Source organism: Meleagris gallopavo, chromosome 8 (assembly GCF_905368555.1).
Source record: "Meleagris gallopavo chromosome 8, MGAL_WU_HG_1.1, whole genome shotgun sequence".
NCBI classification, from domain to species: Eukaryota; Metazoa; Chordata; class Aves; order Galliformes; family Phasianidae; genus Meleagris; species Meleagris gallopavo.
Window position 1 is genome coordinate 24,010,640 of NC_139411.1, and position 21,824 is coordinate 24,032,463.

At 39.0% G+C, this 21,824-nt stretch overlaps 1 protein-coding gene across 1 annotated transcript in view; it reads left to right on the forward strand.

Annotated features, from left to right (window-relative positions):
* Window positions 1-21,539, forward strand: part of SORCS3 (sortilin related VPS10 domain containing receptor 3) — a 272,688-nt gene extending 251,149 nt beyond the window's left edge. Inside the window, exons 20-27 of the mRNA XM_085229454.1 lie at window positions 1,170-1,303; window positions 5,171-5,294; window positions 8,026-8,138; window positions 9,729-9,860; window positions 11,720-11,819; window positions 13,826-13,931; window positions 16,477-16,637; window positions 17,224-21,539. Coding sequence (XP_085085580.1) covers window positions 1,170-1,303; window positions 5,171-5,294; window positions 8,026-8,138; window positions 9,729-9,860; window positions 11,720-11,819; window positions 13,826-13,931; window positions 16,477-16,637; window positions 17,224-17,288 — 935 coding nt within the window. The 3' untranslated portion in view covers window positions 17,289-21,539. The remainder of the gene's footprint in view (window positions 1-1,169; window positions 1,304-5,170; window positions 5,295-8,025; window positions 8,139-9,728; window positions 9,861-11,719; window positions 11,820-13,825; window positions 13,932-16,476; window positions 16,638-17,223) is intronic.
* Window positions 21,540-21,824: the final 285 nt, after the last annotated feature.

Sequence of the window (21,824 nt, forward strand, 5' to 3'; positions counted from 1 at the left end):
ACTTAATATTTTATATTAGAAAAAAACCTCTTTTCTTACTCATTCATAGTGATAGCCTATGAGTTTGCTGTATATTAAAAGGTACCATTCAAGACGGGCTCAGTAACACACCAGTTACCAGCTAGAATTCAGTATAAGCAAAACTGGCATATTCGATGAGGAAGAAGAAATTGAGACAGAAGGAAAAGCTTTAAGAAAAAACAAACCAAAAGCCTGAATATTTTTTACACTTTTTTGTTGGGGTTGGCAAGAGGAATTTTCTTCTTAATTCTGGACTTCTTGTACAGTACTTATTCTGGACATTTGGTCTTAATAGATGTAATTTACATTGATGTTTGATGTGTGTTTATGTTTTGGTGTTTTTTGTTTGTTTTGTTTTTTAAAAAATCTTTTTGAAAACAAATTCTTATGACGCTGTGGAAACTGCCTCGATATGCCAATGCACACGTCTTTCAAGTTGTTCCTGCCTTTTTTTGCTGCTGTTCACTGGCTTCCCATCAGCTTTTCGAAGTTAGGCCAAAGTCAAAATGATACCAAGATTTACTATTCTTGCCCAAAATCATAAATCTTTTTTAAAATAACTTCTAAGGGGGAACTGTGAGGGCATATTTAATCAAGTCGTAAATACCTCTTACATAATCAGGTTTAAGCCAACTTAGTTAACGTGGTTTGGCCACTAATCTTAGTTAGCTCACTGGATAGATTTTCAACAAAACATTGTATATCTTGTGTCCTGTCATAAGATCATAGAATCTTTAGAGTTGGAAGGGACCTTTAAAGTTCATCTGGTCCAACTCCCCTGCAGTGAACACGGGCGTCTATAACTCCATCAAGACTTCTACAGCAGCCTGCCCTATCCTGTGCGAAACAAGTTTATTGTTCTCCCTCAGACTGCATTTAAAAAAATGTCTTCTAAACACAGTCCTGATCCTGTCTGAAGTTAGCGCTGTCAGAAGTGCACATTTTTGAGTGGGGAAAAAAAAGGGTGATTTTGTTTATTAATTTAGTATCTTTTGCTTATTGGCTTCAGAAATTCTTTTGTATGTCTATAATAGTGCTTCACTGCCGACAGTGTTTTGATTCTTTTAATGGAAGAATCCTTGCTGTTTACAACTAAGCTGGGAAGATTTAACTCGGAACCTCTAATAATCAGCTGTCTCTTCCCACAGGTCCAGTGGAGCACGTCCATCTGAGTGTCCCTTTTGTTGCTATCAGGAATAAGGATGTCAACATTACTGCAGTAGTTTGGCCCAGTCAAGCAGGCACACTTACCTACTTCTGGTGGTTTGGTAACAGCACCAAGGTACAGTTGCCTTTTGATTTACATTTATTTGCTAAGCTTGTTGAACCAGGCAGGGAACTCCCTTAACCCCAATGAAAACTTCATGTCATTGCTTATTTTATGTTATTTTCTTCTTTTTACCTTCTAAAAAAGGTTGTCATTACTTTAAACTTCAGCTCTGTGTATCTTTTTCCTCCTCTTTCACATTATTCTTGGAAGTAGTTACTTTTTTTACATCTGGTTGTTATCTGCCCTACTGAGCTCTGAAGACCACTGTTATTACCAGAGTTCACTTGCAATGTAACTGAATTATATATCTCTATGTATGGGATAATACTGGCTTTCAACACTGTTTAAAAACTGCCAGTGTTCAAATAACCATAGGTGTTTCCATTATGTACCAGTATGCTGTATATAACACTACATTCCAACACAATACTTTAAAGCTGTTGGTGTTCAAACAGAATCACACAAATAACCAGTTGTATCCAGAATTTCAAGTTAGAAGCTCAAGAAGCTCTGTTTTTGACTATTGTTCATGTGCTGGATATATAGATAGATAAATAGAGATGAGAATTCTTTATAGGGAATGTTGAAGATGCTGGCAAAAAGTTAACATGAAAAACTTTTTCTATCAATAATTAAAGTAAGTGAATTTACAAGTCGTGATTGTGTTTTCTACTGGAGAGAGCAGAACTGCTTGTTAGTGACAGCTTTTGATGCAGGCTTCAGGTATGAGACAGCTGACACAGGCACTATCCTCCATGAAAAATAGTGGCAGCACTGAATTGTACTGCCACTATTTTTCAATTTAGAATCTGCTTTTATTTACAAAAAGCCGATTAAGTCTTGTCATTTTTTACTATATTGAAAACAATCTAGGTGTCATAGTTATTCTGCCATGACTTTTGTCCTTAATGTAGAAGAGTTGTTGAAATAGAAATTAGTATAGGAAATGTGGAGAAAACCAATTTTGTTTGCTAAGGATTTTCATCCATCTGTCATCCATCTCTCTTGTAAATAGGATCTGTTACTTACGCTATCATATAGTTCAAATTTCAGTAAAGTACAGGCAGATGTAGATGTGTAGATGATTTGGACATAGCTGTATGTGGAGTAGCTAAAATTTTAATTCCTTGAAATGGTTTTATGTGTTATTGAATTACATTGAGATACAGATCAGAGGAGATGGCTCCTCTTATCTGCAGACAATTAAAGATCCAGAGCAGTATTCATTCTTTGTATTCTCTCCAGTATTTCAGTTGTGGTGCTTAGCCGCTCTCAGTGTACGGCAATATGTGTAGATACAGCAGTAGATACTTTATAGTTTTATTTTTTTTCTCCAAAATAGTAGTCTGAATTACATCAAAACTCCTTTGGGATGTTTGATATGTGTCTTGTGGATAAACTGTGGCACTCAGTACTGGCCAAATCTGGGCACACTGGTTTGTTTGTGAATTGTGGGATGTGGTGTGTAATATTGTGCACAGTAACTGCCTGGCATTGTTACACTCTGATTCCAGTGCTGAAGAATAGCAGCTTCTATGTCTGATCAGCCCATAGACATCCCAAGCAAAACCATGTGTCTTGTGTCACTGCGCATTCTCACAGTGGTATTCTGTGCTGTTGCACAGGAAAATGTTGTCTTCCACTCCAGTAACCTGGCTGAGATCCTTCTGCTGCCCTCAACATCTTGCTGGAGTCGTTGTACTGAATTTCTACTGTACTAATTTTTGCAGTATACCCAAAGGCCAATTTGCTTGGATTAACACAGGTCCAGTTTAATAAATGTGTCCAGCTGTCTAATAGGTTGAGCAAATGAACCTTAAACTACTTGATTTAATTTAGAGTTGATTTCCAGGTCTTGGTGCCTGAATTAAAATTAAGGAGTTGGCTGAATGTTAAAACTCCATGATGGAGGTGAAATCAGCCATGATAATGGAATGTCCAGCATGCATACACACACAGAAGGGAATTAGAATTTTAAAGACCAGATTGGTTCCTCTTTTCTGCCTTTGCACATAATCACAACCTGTAACCTCCAAGTATATTGCTAATATCACTGAATTTTAATGTAGGTCTGTTCTGCTCGTCCAGGATGTGTATCTTAGTATATGTTAGCTGCAACTGCAGAGCTACCCCAAGCTGCCATCCCAGTGATCAGACAGCCTTTCCTTTGTTGCTTTTTCAGGTAATGGATGAGAGGGTCAAAAGAAGGTGGCATTCTACAGGGGAAAAATCTCTGGTTTTATGCCAGTGAAAACTGATTTGTCTATGAATATGACACGTGTGGTCACTGTTTTGAAATGCAGGCAAATTATCAGTCTGTTGGGATTAAGTGTGAGAGCTGGAAAGAGAATGTTTAGGATATTTTCCTTTGGAGACAAACTATCAGTTTGGAGAAGGGACAGCTATAATTGTGCAATTGTTTTGTCTGTGCTCTTAGACCTCTAAGTGCTTTTGCAATGGAGACTGTATCACTGTTTCTATTGTAATGGTTTAATCCAAACAAGAGGCTTTTCTATAGACCAGCTGTCAGCTCAAAGGCGCTATTGGGGCAAGACCTTTGATTTTCAATAAGTGAATCTCTTTCCCTAAATGTGGTGCACTTTTCTCCTCTAGATGTGTATCTATAAGAATTTCCTGTGCAAAGGGGATAGCTGTAATACTATCAGGGATGTATTTGAGAAGATGTAGGTGAAGTCAGCCTTCTCTGCCACAGTTTGGAACTAGCCAAATACTGCTCAACTTTATTCTGGTGTTATGCCATGTTTTAAGTCTTCTTAACATAACTTGCTAGCTTAATAGCTAAAGGTAGCTTATGCCTTTTGGTCTTGAAACATGAGCAAGACAATATTTGGTGCCATTGCTCTGTCCTGAGCAGAGCTCTCTGAGATAGATCATGGATTTGCACTTGTAAGAGAGCAAACCTTGCTGAGCTGTTTGAGTCCTTGAGGTTTTGGGGAGCCCCTAATACATCTAATAGTGGCTTTGGACAGGGTTACTGGCCAGATCCTCACACCAAGTGACAGCATGGCGGTACCTCCAAACTATGGTGGCATGGTCTCCCTGTGCAGTTATTGTCCTAGGCAGTGTAGTGGGACTAGCAAGGGTTGAATATTAGGAAAATTCTCTTTTCAGAGAGAGTGTTAAGGCATTGGAACAGGCAGCTCAGGGAAGTGGTGGAGTCCCCATCCCTGGGGGTGTTCAGGAACTGTGGAGATATGGCATTTAGGGACATGGTTTAGTGGACAAAGTGGTGATGAGTTGATGGCAAGACTTCATGATCTCGAAGGTTTTTTCCAACCTTAATAGTACTGTGATTCTGTCGTAGTTGTAGTGGTGATGGGTTGATGGTTGGACATAATTTTAGGAGTCACTTCAAACCTTAATGATTCTTAAGAGAAGGGCTGGGACGGAATCTGACAAATAGGAGTTGTTTGAAGAAATACTGTGTCTCTGGATTACAGTCAAACGCTGATTTGAGTTGGACCTTCTGTTTTGGACAGCTGAGAAAGCAACTATGCTGAGTGTTCATGCTTATGTGTTTACAGTACTGCATTCTGCAGCATTAATTCTGCAATCACTGGCTGTGCTCTGCTGAGGCATTCATAGCATAATGAGTTGCAGTTCAGTGGAAAAAATTTTAAGGAGGTATTTAGTGAAGTGAGAGAAAGCTTAGCCTGTGGAATGGTCTCATTGGGTCCCATGCTTGGGTCTCATTTGGATCACATGCTTTTTGAATTTAGCAGAACATACAGATCTGAGCACCCTGTATCAGCCAGGGGTAAAAGGACACTTTGGCCTGGTTGATTATTCAGCTGACTGTTGTGCCTAAGTTAATTGCATCCTGATTTTGATATCATTGTTTTTGTTTCCCTTTTGCAGCCCCTCATCACCCTGGAGAGCAGCATCTCCTACATCTTCACTGAGGAGGGGATGAACACTGTCACTGTGCAGGTTGCTGCAGGCAACACCCTCATCCAAGACACCAAGGAGATCGCAGTACATGGTAACTTCATCCATTTATAATGAGATGTCAGGGAGCATATAGAAGTGAAGAACATGCAGTTGTTGAACCAGAATGAACTCTGAACTCCCTGTGCCAGGAGGGACCTCCGAAGTAAAATGTTTGTTAGCTGTGAACAAAGTAGATCAGATTTATTGTTTTTACTAAATGCAAAGTGAACTGAATAGAGAAGCTAACTGTGTCTGTAAATCCAGCACTGTAGTGAAATGGCTGGCTTCTGCTTTGCTCTCATTGGCTTCCTGACTGGGAACTTTCCAAATAAAAAACACTTTAGAATATAGGCAGAGCATCTCTCTTCTGTTTTCTAGTTGTGGAAAGAAGCAGACATGCTTCTTTCACATAGTCACTTTACAAAGGTGAAGAGTTTGGAAGAAATGGGACAGAAATGGCTCTGTTGGTGGTATTTCTGCCCATATTCCATATCACAGCCGGAGGTTCACTGTGTGTTCACTGGACTTCCCTACGCATCTCGTTTGATATGTTTGTGCTGTACCTGTACATAGGAGAATTTTCTGCTGGGCTAGCCTTCATTTTACTTACCTAGTTTTTAGCATCCAGCATTCAAGGACAGGCTTTTATTTAGGCAGCAAATTTTATTGAGAAACCTGGTCTTCAAATAACTGAGGTTGCCCTATATGATTGAACTGCGTGTGCATTGTTTCTGTAATTAAATTTGACTTGAAAGCTCTATGTTCAGATTTAACCACCAGCTGAACAGATACTTATTGACTGCCTGCTTGTGCAATGCAATGAGTTTTTAATAATTTGCTGATATGATTTAGAAATATCCAAGCTCAGTATTAGCAGATGTTAAGTAAATCTCTGCTCGAATATTTTGGGTATTGCAAAATGCTGTGTTTCGTTATGTGAAACTTGCAGCTTTCCACTGGTTTCTGGAATAAACTTAAATCTGGAGTATTCAAGAGGTGATCTCAATCTTTGTATATCTTTGCGAACTGAAGGTCCCAGCAGATCCCAGTGTGTTTCCAAATACACTGTAAGAAATTTTGCTGTTCTCTAAAATATCCAAAGGGGACTTTATCACAGAGTAATTCATGCAGTTGGAACATCCAAATAGTCCTATACACAAGGCTATGTTGTAAACTGAGCTCACTGAAGGAAGGAGTCCTTCCTCAACCCAAATCTGGTGATCAGTGCAAGTCTGAATACGTAAACAAGGGACATCTTTGGTAAACATTTACTCTGGTAAAATTACGTTACCAGTTCTAATCTGTGCCCTGTGTTAAATTATTATGGCTCTAAGCATGAATATGCCTTTGCGGTGTTAGCAGTAGAGGAGATTTATTGAGGATTTTCAAAAAATTAGCTAACAGTGCAGAATTTAGTAAAAAAAATAAAAATAAAAATAAATTGGATGTTGTACTGAGAGTTCAAATGTCGAAAGCTTTATATGTCAGGCTCTGGGTTAAGCCTTCAGAAATAACATGAGAGAGATTGCTTACTTTTCTATACTTGTTTTATTTAAAAATATATTGCAATGTCTAAAAAGAAAGAACAGAACTTGCAAAAGATGCAAGACAAATGCTGTGCTGGTACATCCCTGCTGTTCTGTGGATTTCCTCCTTTATACTCTTGCTGGTTTAGCTTGATGTAAAGCTGGTACCTTCTTAAAAATGATTAATGGTACTTATTTATGTGTCTGCAGATCAGGTGCTTCAAGGTGTGACATAGCACATCCCTAGAAACAGAAAGGACAGTCTTCTACCCTGAGAATCTCTATCTGAGTGTGATTCTCATCCTGAACTTGTGTCTCCCACTCTCCTAAATTCATTGTGCCTGTTGGTCATAAACGTTAGGCTTGGACTGTAGTGACACCAGAGAGGAGAGATGGAATTGGAGACAATTTTAAATTGGTCTGAATTTGAAGTCTAGGAAGTTTTTCTTCCTCCTGCAATCAGTCAATTAGGAAGTAATTTCAAAGCATTTCATGAATAGCCATCACTTGATTACCCTGTCATTAGCACTACTGGGCTTTGATTTGTTGGGGAATTAACCATTCGTGGCTTCCCTCCAGGAGAGCAAACAGATAATGGCTGCTTTTGAAAACATATTACTTACAGTATGTGTTTTCTCTGCAAACCATAGTGCATGTAATTACACAGAGTTTCCAAATTTCAGGCAGATACCATCTTATTTACTAGTTAACTTTCTTGTAAGCAGAACCTGAAGTTGAGTGGCAAAATTACTTGAGCCTGGGTGGCTTAAGACCAACATGAAAAGAAGACTTCTTCTCGCTTCCCTTGTTTTTTATTTCCATTTCTTCTGGGAAAAGCCACAGGTTGGCATTAGAGCAAGATTTCTTTTTTAAGTACATTATTTGCAAGTTTTCTATCCTGCTTGCTGGACATTTATTGAGACCAAACAGTGGATGTGAGCATAGTGAGGCAGTGGGTGTGGTGTTTCAGCAGTGACAACAGTGACAGTGGGTCACCTCCACTGTTGCAGATTTTTATGAGTGAAGCATGCAGACTCTTGTTCATCGCTGATGAAAATGCCCAGCTAATCGTGGTGACTGTGTTGAAAAATACTGTTTTGTAGCTGAGAATTTGCTCTATCAAATAGTGTTATTGGTCTCTGTATCTGTTGTAGTTTCCATGGAAATAAATAGGAGATATTACTGAATCCACACTTTTCGCATTACCCTAAGTGCTTCCCATTTAATCTTCTCATCAATACTGTTCTTCTATTCCAGAGTATTTCCAATCTCAACTCCTCTCATTTTCTCCTAACTTGGACTACCACAATCCTGACATCCCTGAGTGGAGACAAGATATTGGCAAAGTCATCAGGAGAGCTTTAGCACAAGTAAGCTTCTGTTTCCACCTCTTCTGCTTGATGTAGAATAGGCTGATAAAGTACACAGACTTTTTCAATATACTAGCATTAAAGAGTGGGAAGAACTCAGTAATGAAGCTATCATTTCAAATCGACTGCTTCTTAATATGCTGAATCTTTTTATAAAGGAAAACTATATTGGAAGTTCTGTGGAAATACTGTAATTACTTTTATTAATGTTTCTGTGGCATTTTTCAGCTTTTAATATCCCTGAGGACTTTAAAAATTCTTGATTATAGTAGCATCACTATTATTCTTATTTTGCCAAAATCAATGTTACAGGTTGCACAGGTTTTGCCCCAAACATTTGGATAGTGTTACTGTGTGCAGTTTGACAGCTGGATCCACTCCATCCCAAGAAGACAGAGAGATGTAGTAATGTTAGGTGCATGAGGAAGATATTTTTATCTGTTCCTAATACTCAGTCTTCCAATGGAACTAAGTATAGCAACTAGTGAATATTATAAAGGTCTACTCCCTTTCCAAGTAGGGCAGAAAATGAAGATTCAGAGGGAAAATAAACTTATCTCTTAAAACACAGGTCAAAGAGAAGCTTCTGAAGATACTGAATCTTCCTTTGGGATTAATTAGAATATGTAAACTAGTACTCAATTCTTGCAGGAAAGCGGACATAATAATTTATGATATCAAATAGCCCGGGATTTTGGTTTTGTGTGAAATCAAGAAATAGATATGAGCAAGCCTTTGTGTTTTTTTACTTTCTACCAAAACGTATCTTGCTTTTTTTTTTTTTTTTTTTTTTGCTTCAGCTACATCTGTTCTTAGAAATGGTGACTGATTATTTTTATGAAGAAAGTGCATTCCTGCTCAGCTTTCCTCATCTGCAGCCTACTCAAAATTCACAGCTTATGAGAGTTCCCTTGATTATTTTCCCACCCTGAGAAAACACTTATTTCATTTGTTTTAGCTGGTCTTCCATTGTAATGTATTCAAGTCAAGTTTGCAGGGAAAATAAATGAATTATATTGTAATAACAGTAACGTCAACAGTAGAAAGCATATAGAAATGCTTGCCTGTATATTCTTTTTTGACTGTTTGGTTGCAATCTACAATCTGTTCTTATAGGACAAATCACCAGAAGTAGGCTGCCCCATTGCTGTGTTTCATTTGCTTCATATGTAGCAAATGTGGATCCTCACAAACCTGTTGTTAGAAGGTGATTGCAAGTAATTTTCATCACGTGTCCCCACTAGTTGCATGCTTATCAGTCTCCTTGAGTCTCTGGATCTGACTTTGCATTATTCTTTTGTGGCGAGGGACTATATGGAAAATTCTTATATGAAGAGATCATAGGTTTTGACTTTGAACTCTGGGTTGTGATCTTTGGGCACATGGATGTTGTACACACTACATTTACTTCTAGAAATGACAGAGAACATCATTAGCAGAACCTCTATTTTAAGACTCACTCAGTGGGTACAGCAATTCAGCTATAGCAGAACTGACAAATTGCAGTTTGATGGGAGCGTATTTTCCCATAGTGAATGGAAAAATCAGCAGTAGAAGAGCAGCTAGAGACCACCTTTTTACTTTTTTTAGGTGACCGGTATTCCTGATGAACAAATATTGGTAGCTGTATTTCCTGGGTTGCCTACTTCTGCTGAGCTCTTTGTGCTACCCCAAAAAAACACTACAGACAGAAGGAAAAGCAGTGAGGCTGATCTGGAACAGGTAAGGATAAAAGGGTTCACAGATCATTTATTCCCATCGTAACATTTACAGATGGACCCCTTAACCTTTTCAGCACTGGAATTGACTTGCAGTATGCGTGATGTAACTGGATGCACGTTGGACTGTGGCAGTATAGTTTATACCATTAAAGAGAACGACTTTCACAGGGAAAGTGGGATTTCCAAGCTCCTCACTGAGATGTGTCACAGTCTACCAGCAATGGTTCTACCTAGATCAGTAGTGTGCCCTCACTACAGTAGTTATGGCCAAAGGAACCTTGAATATATACTCCCTCCACTCCTTGGAGGAATGCTAATAGACAAAGGCCAAAACAGCAAGATGATATACTGAGGTTTACTAAAAATAAATCAAACTCTTCAGCTCGTATATCACAGGAACAAGACGTCTTTATTCTGAAGCAGCACATGGTATGTGCAAACTGTATTTGAAAGTTACAATATCCATCCATTTAGATAAATAGGTAATTACGGTGATGAATAGCTACAGTGATATACAGGCAAAGGAAGAGCTAGGTACAAGAGCACTAGTCTGCTGAAGCTTTTTTTTTGCTAGAATTACCAAGCAGTTACATCAAATCTATGAAAGCAAAGGAGTGAAGGAGTTCTGAAAAAGCTGCTTTGCTCTAGCTGATGTTCTTGTATGCACCATTCCTACTGTTCTACTCTGTGGAAGCTATGGGTAGCCCATCTCAAATTGCCTATGGGAGTAACTCTTCTGTGATCAAACTTTGAATCATTCAAGGGATTCCTGAATCCCATGGAAGTTGTTTTCACCTACTGAACAAAGTTAGCCCCTTCGGTGTAGTATGTTTGTTGTAGAAAGCTAGCAAAACTGCATTCTTAAGTTAATGCTTTTAAGTGTGCAAAAAGGAAAGGCATAGTAGAAGGAAGATTTTGAAGGCTATTTGGAGATATTTTCTTGGAATTGTTTCTGTCCAGTTCAGCTGGGCCTACTCCTATTAGAATTCTCTCTGAAAACATGGTTGTGAGCATTTTTCGTATATCAGTATTATGCAGACATCTGATTGCATTTCTGACCTAGTTGACCATGAGCTGTAGCTCTAGTGATCTAACTGTATTTGACAGTCTACTGAGTTGTACTTTAGAACCTGTTAATGGCTCCTACTTGAGGAGTTCTGTCCTGACCATAAGAATTACTTGGTGGAGACCAGGCACTAACAAGCTCAGGCTCCAGGTAACATGATAAATATATGCTGTGAGGCAATCAAATAATGCATCACATCTGGCTTGCTGAGCTGTGAGTAGCCTCCATTTCAAGGCCCCTCATCTAAATGAAGGAGAAATATAAAAAGTTTGATATCACTGGATAGTAGCATCCCAACAATGTATTTCAGCAGGAGCTACGTAACTAGGCTTGTCCTGAATCAAAGGGAGAAAGGAGTTGTTAGTAGACTGGTGGCTGGACTGCCTAGCTCAGTTCCATCAGTCACTGATGAGAATGTCTCAGTGATTTCCAAGTGTGTAAGATCCAGCTCACAGGACATAGTAGAAGATGAGAAGATCCTTAATTTCTCTTCCACACCACATTCCAATTCTTGCCTTGTATTCCCCGGAGAATTATAATAACACTCTGAGTCTCAAAAGTGTGTCTGTCCTTTAGGGAGTCTTGAATTCAATAACACTCAGTTCCATCTGAAGTGTGTGCGTGTTTCTCTTTACTTCCTCAGTTTTCTCACATGCCTTTCTCTTCTCTGCTTTCTTCCTTCTCTTCCTGAAGACAGCAAGAGATGTATGTAGCTTACAAGTGGTGATTAACATTTCTGAACGTTCTCCTGAGCTGGCTCTCTTCTGTAACCTGTATCTCTTATATTTTCTCAGGTTGTTGAAATCCTTTTTAATGCTCTCAATCAGAACCTGGTCCAGTTTGAACTGAAACCTGGTGTTGAAGTCATTGTGTATGTCACTCAGTTAACATTAGGTGAGTGTGGAGTAAAAGGCTGTGGTTCTTTTGAGGATTCATACGGTTCCAGGTGAATGGGTTTACACTACAGGACTCAACAGTTTGGTGTATGCTACTGGGTTACTTAGAGCTTGTCATACTGAGACAGAAGGAAGTATTACAAATAGAACCAAGCAGTGGTATCTTCATGCACTAGCTGTAAAAGTATTGAAAGTACCATATAAGAGTTCCCTGTGGTGTAATTAACTAGTGTGTTGATGTTTATCAAGTGTTTTAGAGTATCAGGTTAATGGTCTTCTATTAAACTCTCACTGGGCACCTGTAGAATTAAGTGGGAGCATTCTTACTAACTTTTATGGATATTGGATCATATCATCATTGTAGAAGGTTTGTTAGTGGTATGACTAGCCAGGACAATTTATGTGTGCAACAGTCATAAAAAGATCTAGATCTGAATATTAACTTCTACAAATCACTGTTTCACTGTTACCTATCTCCATTTTCATGTAGTAGCAAGTAGTTGCTTTAAGCTTCATCACACTTGCCCAGGTGTGAAGCTCTCAGCTACAGCTGAGAATTTTGGCTAGCCTAGAGTGAAGCTCTCGGTTATTGCTGAGACAATGATGGCTGTACAGGAGATGAAGTATTTATTTTGCCCTTGCTTTTTATGGCTGCTCCTGCAGTTATCTGAAGCATGGGATCTTGTGCATGTGACATTGCTGATAGCATCTCTGGAAAAGTGAGATTCATGTCCAAGGATAAAGCATGTTTGCTTCCTTTTACTTGAGACTCCCAGAGAGCCAAGACTTGGGCAAAACCAAGACTCACATACTGTTCTGCAGATTATGTCTTTGTATCTTTGCTTTCTGATTGTTGTTTGGAGGTGAGAGTTAGACCTTAACAGAGATAGTCTGAAAGGAATTAATTTACAAAACAGAATGAGATACAAATTTCTGCAGTCTCCAGTTTTGTCTCTGGGTTTGTTTTAGTAAGACACTGTAAGTGGGAGTGCTGCATCTGCATTTTGTTTCATGACTATTCCCATAGTTTTTTTGAGTTGAGTGAAATAAGAGTCAGTTATTTTCCAAGAAAGAGTTCATAGAAATGGTGGAAGCAGAGTAGTGGTAGGATCAGAATCCTAAATGTGAAAAATTGCAGAAAGAACCAGAGAACTATTTGCAGAGAATTTGTCCCCATTATCTAAGTGATAGAAAAAGAATAGAGAACAAAGGAGAAAAAGGAAGAAAAAAAAAAAAAAAAGAACCAAATAATATTTATGCAGAGAAATGTTCAGATGCTACTTACAATCATTTGCACATTATTAGAGCGTTCTCATCAGGCTTTAATAGTTCTCAGTCCATTAAGACAGTGTGTTCCAATGAGCTGTGGAAATAGCTGTACAAACAAGGTTTTATAATACACTTTATTTACTCTACCAAAAATGTAAAGGATGAGTGGACCAAAGATCCACAGTGTAGCGCCTGCTTGGGTCCAGGTTTATTGATTTGGGCTCCTTTACGATACAAAAAATGACTGAATTAAAAGGTAACAATTAGGTCTTGTTAGAAGGAGGAGCCTTGGGGCTTCTCAAAAGACCAGGACTCTTGAGCATGTGAGGCAGACATGTCATTGGAAGATGGGAGCCACTCTGAGATTACTTCTCCGAAAGAGAATAGATGTCTATTAAGTCAAACTTCATAAATTTCATTTCCACTTCTGTCCTTGGGCAAACCTAAAAAGAAATAGCTCAGTGTTAACACAGGATCAGCCATTCAGCTGAGCATGGCTTGCTGTGCCTTTTCACTAGGAGATGTTAGACTGCATTGCCTTGAAAAAGGAATGTGGTTTTCAAAGGATATGAGAGTCAATTAATTTTATACTGATTGGCCTTGATGGAAACAGCATGCACCATGCAGTGGTGATAATAAAGCAGATGTGACAAAGACAGAGGTGAGCTCAATTCACTGGTAGTTATGTGTTTGCTAATGTCTTGCAAATGTAATGCTCTACCTTTCCTCCTGCAGCACCACTTGTTGATTCCAGCACAGGTCACAGCAGTTCGGCGATGCTGATGTTGTTGTCTGTGGTGTTTGTAGGCTTGGCTGTTTTTTTAATCTACAAGTTCAAGAGGTAAGTTGAAAAATTGTGGAGGATAGGAGAAGGAGATGCTGGGTGGTTTACAGAAAATTTAGGCAGAGCAGTGCTTGGATTGCAGGTGTAGAATGAGTTGTACTGGCCTAAGGCTTAGAAAAGTACAGCTCCATAGTTCTTAAATACAGACAAAAAATCCACCTCCTTCTCTTCCACATCAGTGCTCTGAAAACTCATGAAGAGCTCAGAAGTCAAACTGTTTCCTGCTTCAGCAGATTTGTTTGAACCACAGACCAGAAAATGGGAAGCCTGTGTGCTCACCTAGTCAAAAAACATGACTGATGTCTTCATACAGTTCTACATCCATCTTGCCAACTGCCTTAGTGCAGTAGGATTTCATTTGTATCTTGCAAAGTGAATGGCTTTTGCAAGAGCAAAGAAACAGGTGTCATTATATTAAGGGAGGGAGACTTGATGCCAGAAAAGTTTGTGTTATGCATCAAAGTGTCTTTGGGAGTATGTGCTGAGATTCACTTTGCCAGATGTTAAAATACACCTTTTGCTTTGACAGTAGGCAGGACACATGCTGGCCTGTGATTCTCTGCTGCTGCAAACTATCAAACAAAATATGGGATAAGAACAACCTGTTAGCTAAGGGTCTACCTTATAAGAATATATCTTAGGCAGATGGAGCTTTTTATCAATAACTTTGTATTCAGTACACTACTTAGTGCGTTAAATAGTCTATGTGCTCACATCCTGCCTAGTGACAAAACACCGTATTAGAAACAAAAATAAATATCTGGACATGAATAGTTTGCAAACCTTCAAATTGGGACATTGCATCTTTTTCTGTCCAAATTTCAACTACTTTGTTCCCTCTGCTACCTTTTCTATGGGCCAGAGTAAGGAGTGTTTTCCTTTTCATCTTGGTGAGATTGTTTCTTAGGTTTCTGCTTTGGATCTTTGGATCTGTGGTCAAGGATAAGTCAAGAAGAAGGACCTGCATGTTTTGACTGCCACAGTCCACATCATGTTATGCTCCTATATCTCATAAAATAAACTCTTCTACTAGCTGAACATCCTGAGCGTTTATGAAACCTGGAGTATAGCATCCATCAGCCTCATGTTGTGCTCCAGGGCTGAAAAGACTCTGTCCTTTTAAAACGTGTCTGAGAATGTAATACATTAGAAATTGGATGGGGAGGGAGGAAGAGAGAATAGATGGCTAAAAGTATGACTTTTGCTTAGTCCAAAACTCTTCAACTTACCAGTTCTTAATCTGCTTTATTCTAAGCATGTGGAACTGCCAAAAATTAGAATTTGGATACCCAGAGTGTCCTCAGCTTGATTTTTTTTTGAACAGAAAGCAAATACTTGAGCTCAGCGCATGCAACAATTATGAATGGAAAGTTAAAAGGAGATGAAAACAAAAGCTTTTCCCTAGCTCTTAGTGATGCAGAGATCCATTAGCAGTATGTACTTTTCTGATTAACAGTGGTCCTGGCCTGAATACAGAACTGCTGCTAACAGGAAAATGTTCTGGGAGGAGCATGGGCCTGCATGAATTTTTAATTTCACAGATTTATAGGATCAGTGCTTTGCTGGTTTGCACACAGGCTCCTTATTATTAAGTCCACCAACCTATAGGCTCAGCAGGTAGAAAAAACAATTGGTCACCTTTCAACAGTCCACTGCACACAAATAATCCTAGTGACCCTAGGACACTTAAGACATCACTTGTCAGTTCTCTTATTTTAAATATTCCCCCAGGAACTATGCCTGGGGGCCTACCTGACGATCTGTCTGTCTGTCTATCTGATTTTCAAGGATATTATGCCAATAGTCCAAATTAACTTCTCTTGGAGTTAGGAAGAAGAAATAATGCTTTCACTTTCTCAGTTCCCCAAGCAGCAAGGGAAAATAAGTCCCTGCAAACTGTCACGATCCTTAGCATGACAAACCACGTTTTGCCTTGAAATGGTAAGAAATAGACTTTAGGTGGGCTTTATGAGGTACAAGTCCTTTTCTGTCTCTCAGGCAGGATCAATTCTTTATAACTCTTTCTGATGTGGCATTTTCTACTGTGTCACTGTTGGCCTGTCAATAGAAACAAACCTAGCAATTTTTTTCTCAGTTAATAATAGTGCTTCAATTGATTTTTACTTTTGGTTTCCAATGCACCACTGATCATATAATAAATACTGAGGGAGTTGGCAATTGCGACTGATTATACTTACTTGACTGCTGCTGTCTGAGCTAGGTGTGCAGTATCTACTGTGCACATCAGAACAGGGCAGCACCAGAACATCAGGTTTACTGCTGGAGGAGCCTCTGGGCACAGGGTAGGAAGGCAGTGGCCTGAGACTTTGGGGTAGCTTTAGGGTGGTATAGTTATTAGTGGATGCTAATGGCATGCTTAAGGCTGAATATCGCTGTGGTGCCATCACCATCTGAGAGCTGATATTCTGCATCACTTCCACTGCTGTGTTTTTGAGATTGGTCTCAGTTTAACTGGTCTGATTAATCAGTGACATACCAAGGATCCCTTGGCAAAATATAACCTATTTTCCTTTCTGTGCAGGAAAATCCCTTGGATTAATATCTATGCCCAAGTTCAGCATGACAAGGAGCAGGAAATGATTGGTTCTGTCAGCCAAAGTGAAAATGCACCCAAAATCACTCTGAGTGAGTTCACAGATCCTGAAGAGCTGATGGACAAAGAGCTGGACACGCGAGTGATGGGTGAGACACAGCCCTTGGCTGGGGCTTTTTTCGCTGTATATTAAGTGAGGATGTGGGTGTTAAGCAAGGCAGTCACTGTGATCCCATGTACAAGCAGATGCTGAGACACCGAGATAGGGAAAAAATCTATCTACATAGTAACAGGGGGTTTTTCCTATAGTTTTCCATCCTTTATCCTGTTGTTAAATGACTAGAGCAGGAAACTGGAAATAGTAGTAGATTTATAGGAGTTAGTAATGGCTGCGAGTCACACTTTGATCTGTTCATGACCCTTACACCCCTGTGGAGGGCTCCCAAATTCAGTGAAGCCTCAGAAAAATCAACTGAGCCAAGCTTACACTGTTGATGTGCTGTCTTTACAAATGAATATGTCACTAGTAGCTTAACAAGTTTACTGGTAGCCAACAGAACTGTAATAATAGATTTTCTGCATACTCTGTGCTTATTGTAAGTGCAATGCAGAATGTGTTACTTTTAAGCACCTTTTCCGTCTCTACACTTACATCCTAAGAAGGAGTGAGAACTGATAGAGACCCAACTGTTGAAGCTGCTGTGCTGACTGTCTTCTCCATTTTCTCCTCCACAGGAAGCATCTCAACTATTGCCAACAGTGAAAGCACAAAGGAAATTCCCAACTGCACTAGTGTTTAATACTGAGAATCCTCTTGGTCTACAAAATTTCTGACTTTTTATTTGTAATTATTATTGTTATTATTATTATTATGAAAAAAAAGAGAGTTATATGTCATTATTATCATTTGGGAGGGGATGGGGGTGGGCTTTTTCTGTTTACCAGGGCTGCATTCATAAATAGCAGGTTTCTTCATACTTAGGAAATTTCCATCAGATCAGAAATAAAAAGCAAAGAATAAGAGAAGTGTGCAATGGGATTTGAATGCCTGACTCCTCTTAAATACAGCATAGAAATTAAGTATTCTAATACAGTAGGAAGATATGGTACCTTAGGCAAGGTAAATGTAGGTAAATGGTCCCTTTTCTGATCTTTTTGTGAGTCATGAATCATCTGCTTCATCCTGCCAGAAGGCTTAGGCTGGCCTGTTGGACCAGACTCTGCAACCTGCCAACAGCCCTCACATTCCAGTGATGTGCATGTCTCAGCTTTTTCCAGGATCTTGCCTTTTTGTAATTGCTTTTAATTTCAGTCACCCTCTGGCATTGTTGACTGCTGAGAAAGGGGAAAAATAAATTCAGAGAGTGCACATCAGTTTTCCTTGGACTGTGGATTGGCTGGAGGGGACAGCACCACAAGCAATGAGGGAACATGCTTGAGTTTATGAATGCAGCTCAAATGCCATGCATGTGAATAGCAAGGATGCTGAAGGCCTACTGTAGATAATTACAATGTACATAGCTTTTTATTTCTTAGGAAATAATTTAATGTTTAGTAAAGGAAGATATGTTTAAAACAAGACCTGAATCACACACACATGCACGCACACACACACTCCAATCAACCAGGGACTGTGGTGAGCACTTGAATCACACTTTGGTTCCAAGTGTGTTCCAGTTATCTGTCATATTTCAATCAGCACCGTTTATTTCTCTGTGTATACCTGCAAGTCTTTTTTTTTTTTTTTTTTCTTTTTTTTTTTTTGAGATATATATTATCATTTCTTATGATGGAGCAGAAAAAGGTTTTATCAGGACAGACCGTGAGTCTGTCATGAATGTTTTAATGATATTCATCATCTGCTCACCTCTATCTCTGTTGTTCACTTCTGAGAAGGCTCTTGATGTTATCAGCTAGGGAAGATGAGGAAAACAAACAGAAAATAACCACAATCTCAGTGTGCACAAACGTCAGTGTGTTTACACTTCCTTGTACCCCAGCTCAACAGTGGATCTGGTTGCACTGGTTGCAGTACCTTTATTTCCAGTGATGTCATGTGTTTAAGAGTTGAGCTGAAGTAAATGATTTAAGGTGAATTAAATGCTTTTCAGGATGTGTAAGAGATTTTAGCTGGACACGACACATGCATTTAGGGACTGCTCTTTGGAGAGAACAGGATGCGTAGTCAGATCTACAAAACTGAGCTAGGAAAGGTCTTTCTTGTGAGTGCTGCAGAATGACTGCATCCATTTCTGGGTGGAAATGCTATCAGGGTAATTTTTGCTTTCTGGGTTGGTTGATCATTTCTGATCAGTGCAGGGAGGTTTGTGGAAAAAAAAGTTAGCAAAAAAAGCTCCTAAAGAATCCATCTCTTAACCTAACTGAGTTGAGGATAGCCCCTAGGAGTGGTGGAGTTTTGATGCAGGTGATAGACTTAGTGGTGAGTAGCTTTTATCCACTTCTTATGAGTTGGCAGTGCTAAAAGTGGACCTTATTCTGTGGAGTGTTGAGTAATAAAACCTAATGGGAGTGGAAGGAAGATTGGAAGCATGTTTGGGATGATGTTCCAGTGTTTGAAATTGTAAGAGCGGACAGAAATTAGGTCAAGTGACAATCTGATTACAGGACAGTGTATCTGGACTGAAATGGGAAGATGGGTAGGATTTAGGCCTTTCTTGCTACCTGTCTGCATTGTAACATACTGGCTACAAACCAACCTCAGCTCCACGTGTCCATTCTGTTAAGAGGCTGGAAAGTCTTTTCAGGGTTCTAATGCTGATGTCTCTTGAAAGGGGAGAAAGGAAAAACAGTGGTTAAGCATAGTTTTGCTGAAAAAATAGGAGGGTATTTCAAGTTTAAAATTTTAAAACCAACATGTAGCAAACTGTTTTTTGTGTGAAATAGTAAAGCTAAATATTCTCAATTCTTCTGCTCCCTTATTTCAGTAAGGTTTGTGAGCCTTTTCACTTGGTTTAAAAAATTCTTTTCTCTTTGCTCCCTCACTTTTCTGCTCTAGTTCCAAACATAAGCTGGAGAGTGATGGCTGTGTTTTTCTATTTAAATTTAAGTTTCCATCCATCACATGTGCATAAACTGTTGCTAGTGTCTCTGTTCTTCTGAAACACCAAAGTAGTTTACACTAATGGCCCAATCTGGTAATAACACTGTTAGTGCAAGGCCATAGCTTCCCATTTAGACATAGATGGGAGGGATGTACATAAACAATGGTCCTGTGGGCCTTGAGCTAAACTGTGGGCTGATCTCAGTCTTTGTTGATCATTAGGATTTGAGGGACTGCTTTTGTGAGCTGCTGCAGAGGACTAAATGAGAAATTATTTTCCATATAATTTCTAAAACAGGAAACAGAATGAAAATGTTCAGTGTTGTTTCAAATTTTCTAAGTTATTCACAGAAATGAGCTTATGTTCATTCAAAAAGAAAGATTTGGGATTACAATTTTCACAATTTCTTTTCACGATTTTTTTTCTCCTCCGATTTCTCCATCTATACTCTTGAAGATGTAATGGAGAATATGTTAAAATAACTTATCAAATGGGAGGAATCAAGGAGGAAAAATTGGAAGTTACTTGATATAAATGGAAATATTTTCACTTCTCAAAAAGAAATTTAATCTGAATGGAGGTTGAGAACTTTCTAAATGATTTCTAAATGATTTTTAGAGAAACTACTGTCCAGAGAACTAGTTTTAATCAAATATTATCCTAAAGTTGCTCCAAAGCAAATAAACAAAAAACAGAGAGACAAAATTGAATATCAAAAAGACTTGCCTGGTTCTTGATTTGACTCAGACTTCATCTTCACTGAGACTTAGTGGTTATCACCACCTGTCAGAGTAGTTTGTCACACTGCTACTTGAACCAGAGAGGGCTCCATGTATGTCTGGAAATAGCTCACCCTAGAATATGCATGGGATCACGCCTGCAAGAGCATACCTCCTGCATAAGGGCAAATAATTGCTGATGGCAGCTGGAAAAACCTTGTGTTCATAATAGAAAACTGCTCCTGTAGGGTGCTAGGAAGTTAACTACTGTGTCACTGTGGTATACCTGAGGCTGCAGCAATCCATGGGACCTCTAAGGTTTGGCTTGTGCAACCAGCTGTTTACTTTTTTGGAAGGTGCTGACCTGGAGTGTTTGGCAGAGGCTGGAGTATTGTCCACTTTTGCTTTGTATAGATGTAAAGTAACAGCCTGGAAACATCATTTGTTTTTTTTCCTCTGCAAGTTTACATTGGAGGAAATGTAATGGAAATCCTTGAAGCTTAGATGATTATTTACCTGAGGGAGGAGGGAAAGAGGAAGTAATATGAGTATAACATAAATTGCTCCCACAGTCTAGTTGTGTATGAAGAGGAAAAGAAAGAGAGAGCAAAAGATCGGGTCAGTGCCTTCTATCACTGCCAGCCTCTGTTTGCAATGGATTCTGCTGTATTGATTTAATATATGACTAATGTGTCTGTTTTGGAGACTAGCTGCAGCTTTTGACTCTGTGAATATTATAAATACGTAGTAGATGCACAATGTGGTTTAACCTGTGCTTGAGAACCCCAACAGTAAACACAGAAGATTTGAAAATGAGGCTAGAGAGACTGGGATTGCAGAGGTTTTCAGTTATGGTTTTACTGCTGTCAATAAGAGCATGTGCAGGAGAACCTGCATTTTCTTCTAGATTAAGACTTGGATTCAATTACGTGAAAAGGTGTCCTATTTCCCTGCCTATCCCTACAATCAGTTCTCACACACATTCTAGCTTGTGCTGGTCTGAAAAAGCAAACCAGAATCCTCACATCCCTTCTGATGATGTTGGACAGTGCATTAAATCCAAACCACAACCATGGTTTTAAAGGATTAAATGAGGCAGACAATTGCAATACTTGTATTAAACACAGTAATACAAATGCATGAGTCATATCTATACATATATATATACTGTTCTTGGTTTTATTGTTCCATTTGAATATTTTTACTGTAAAAAAAAAAAAAGGCAGTGGTTTTGAAATTGTTGAAAATAAATGTATTTTTGTACATCAGAGTTACCTCTGTCTGCTCTTTCAGTCCTGTTCTTCTCAAATTTCCTTTTGGCAAAGTCTCCTCTGTCTTTGCTGGATTTTCCTTGCTGTATCTAGCCCTCCAAATGTATATGTTATTTAGGGTCATGGAGGGCAAGCAAGAGAAGCTTTATAAGGCAGCTGATTTTAAGGTAAAAGAACTACCTGTCTTTTCTTCTTCCTGTTATCTTACAAAAATAATTATCTCCTTGCCTTCCCATCCCACAGGCTGATCTGATCCTCTTTGGAATATGGAAAGTAAACAAGAA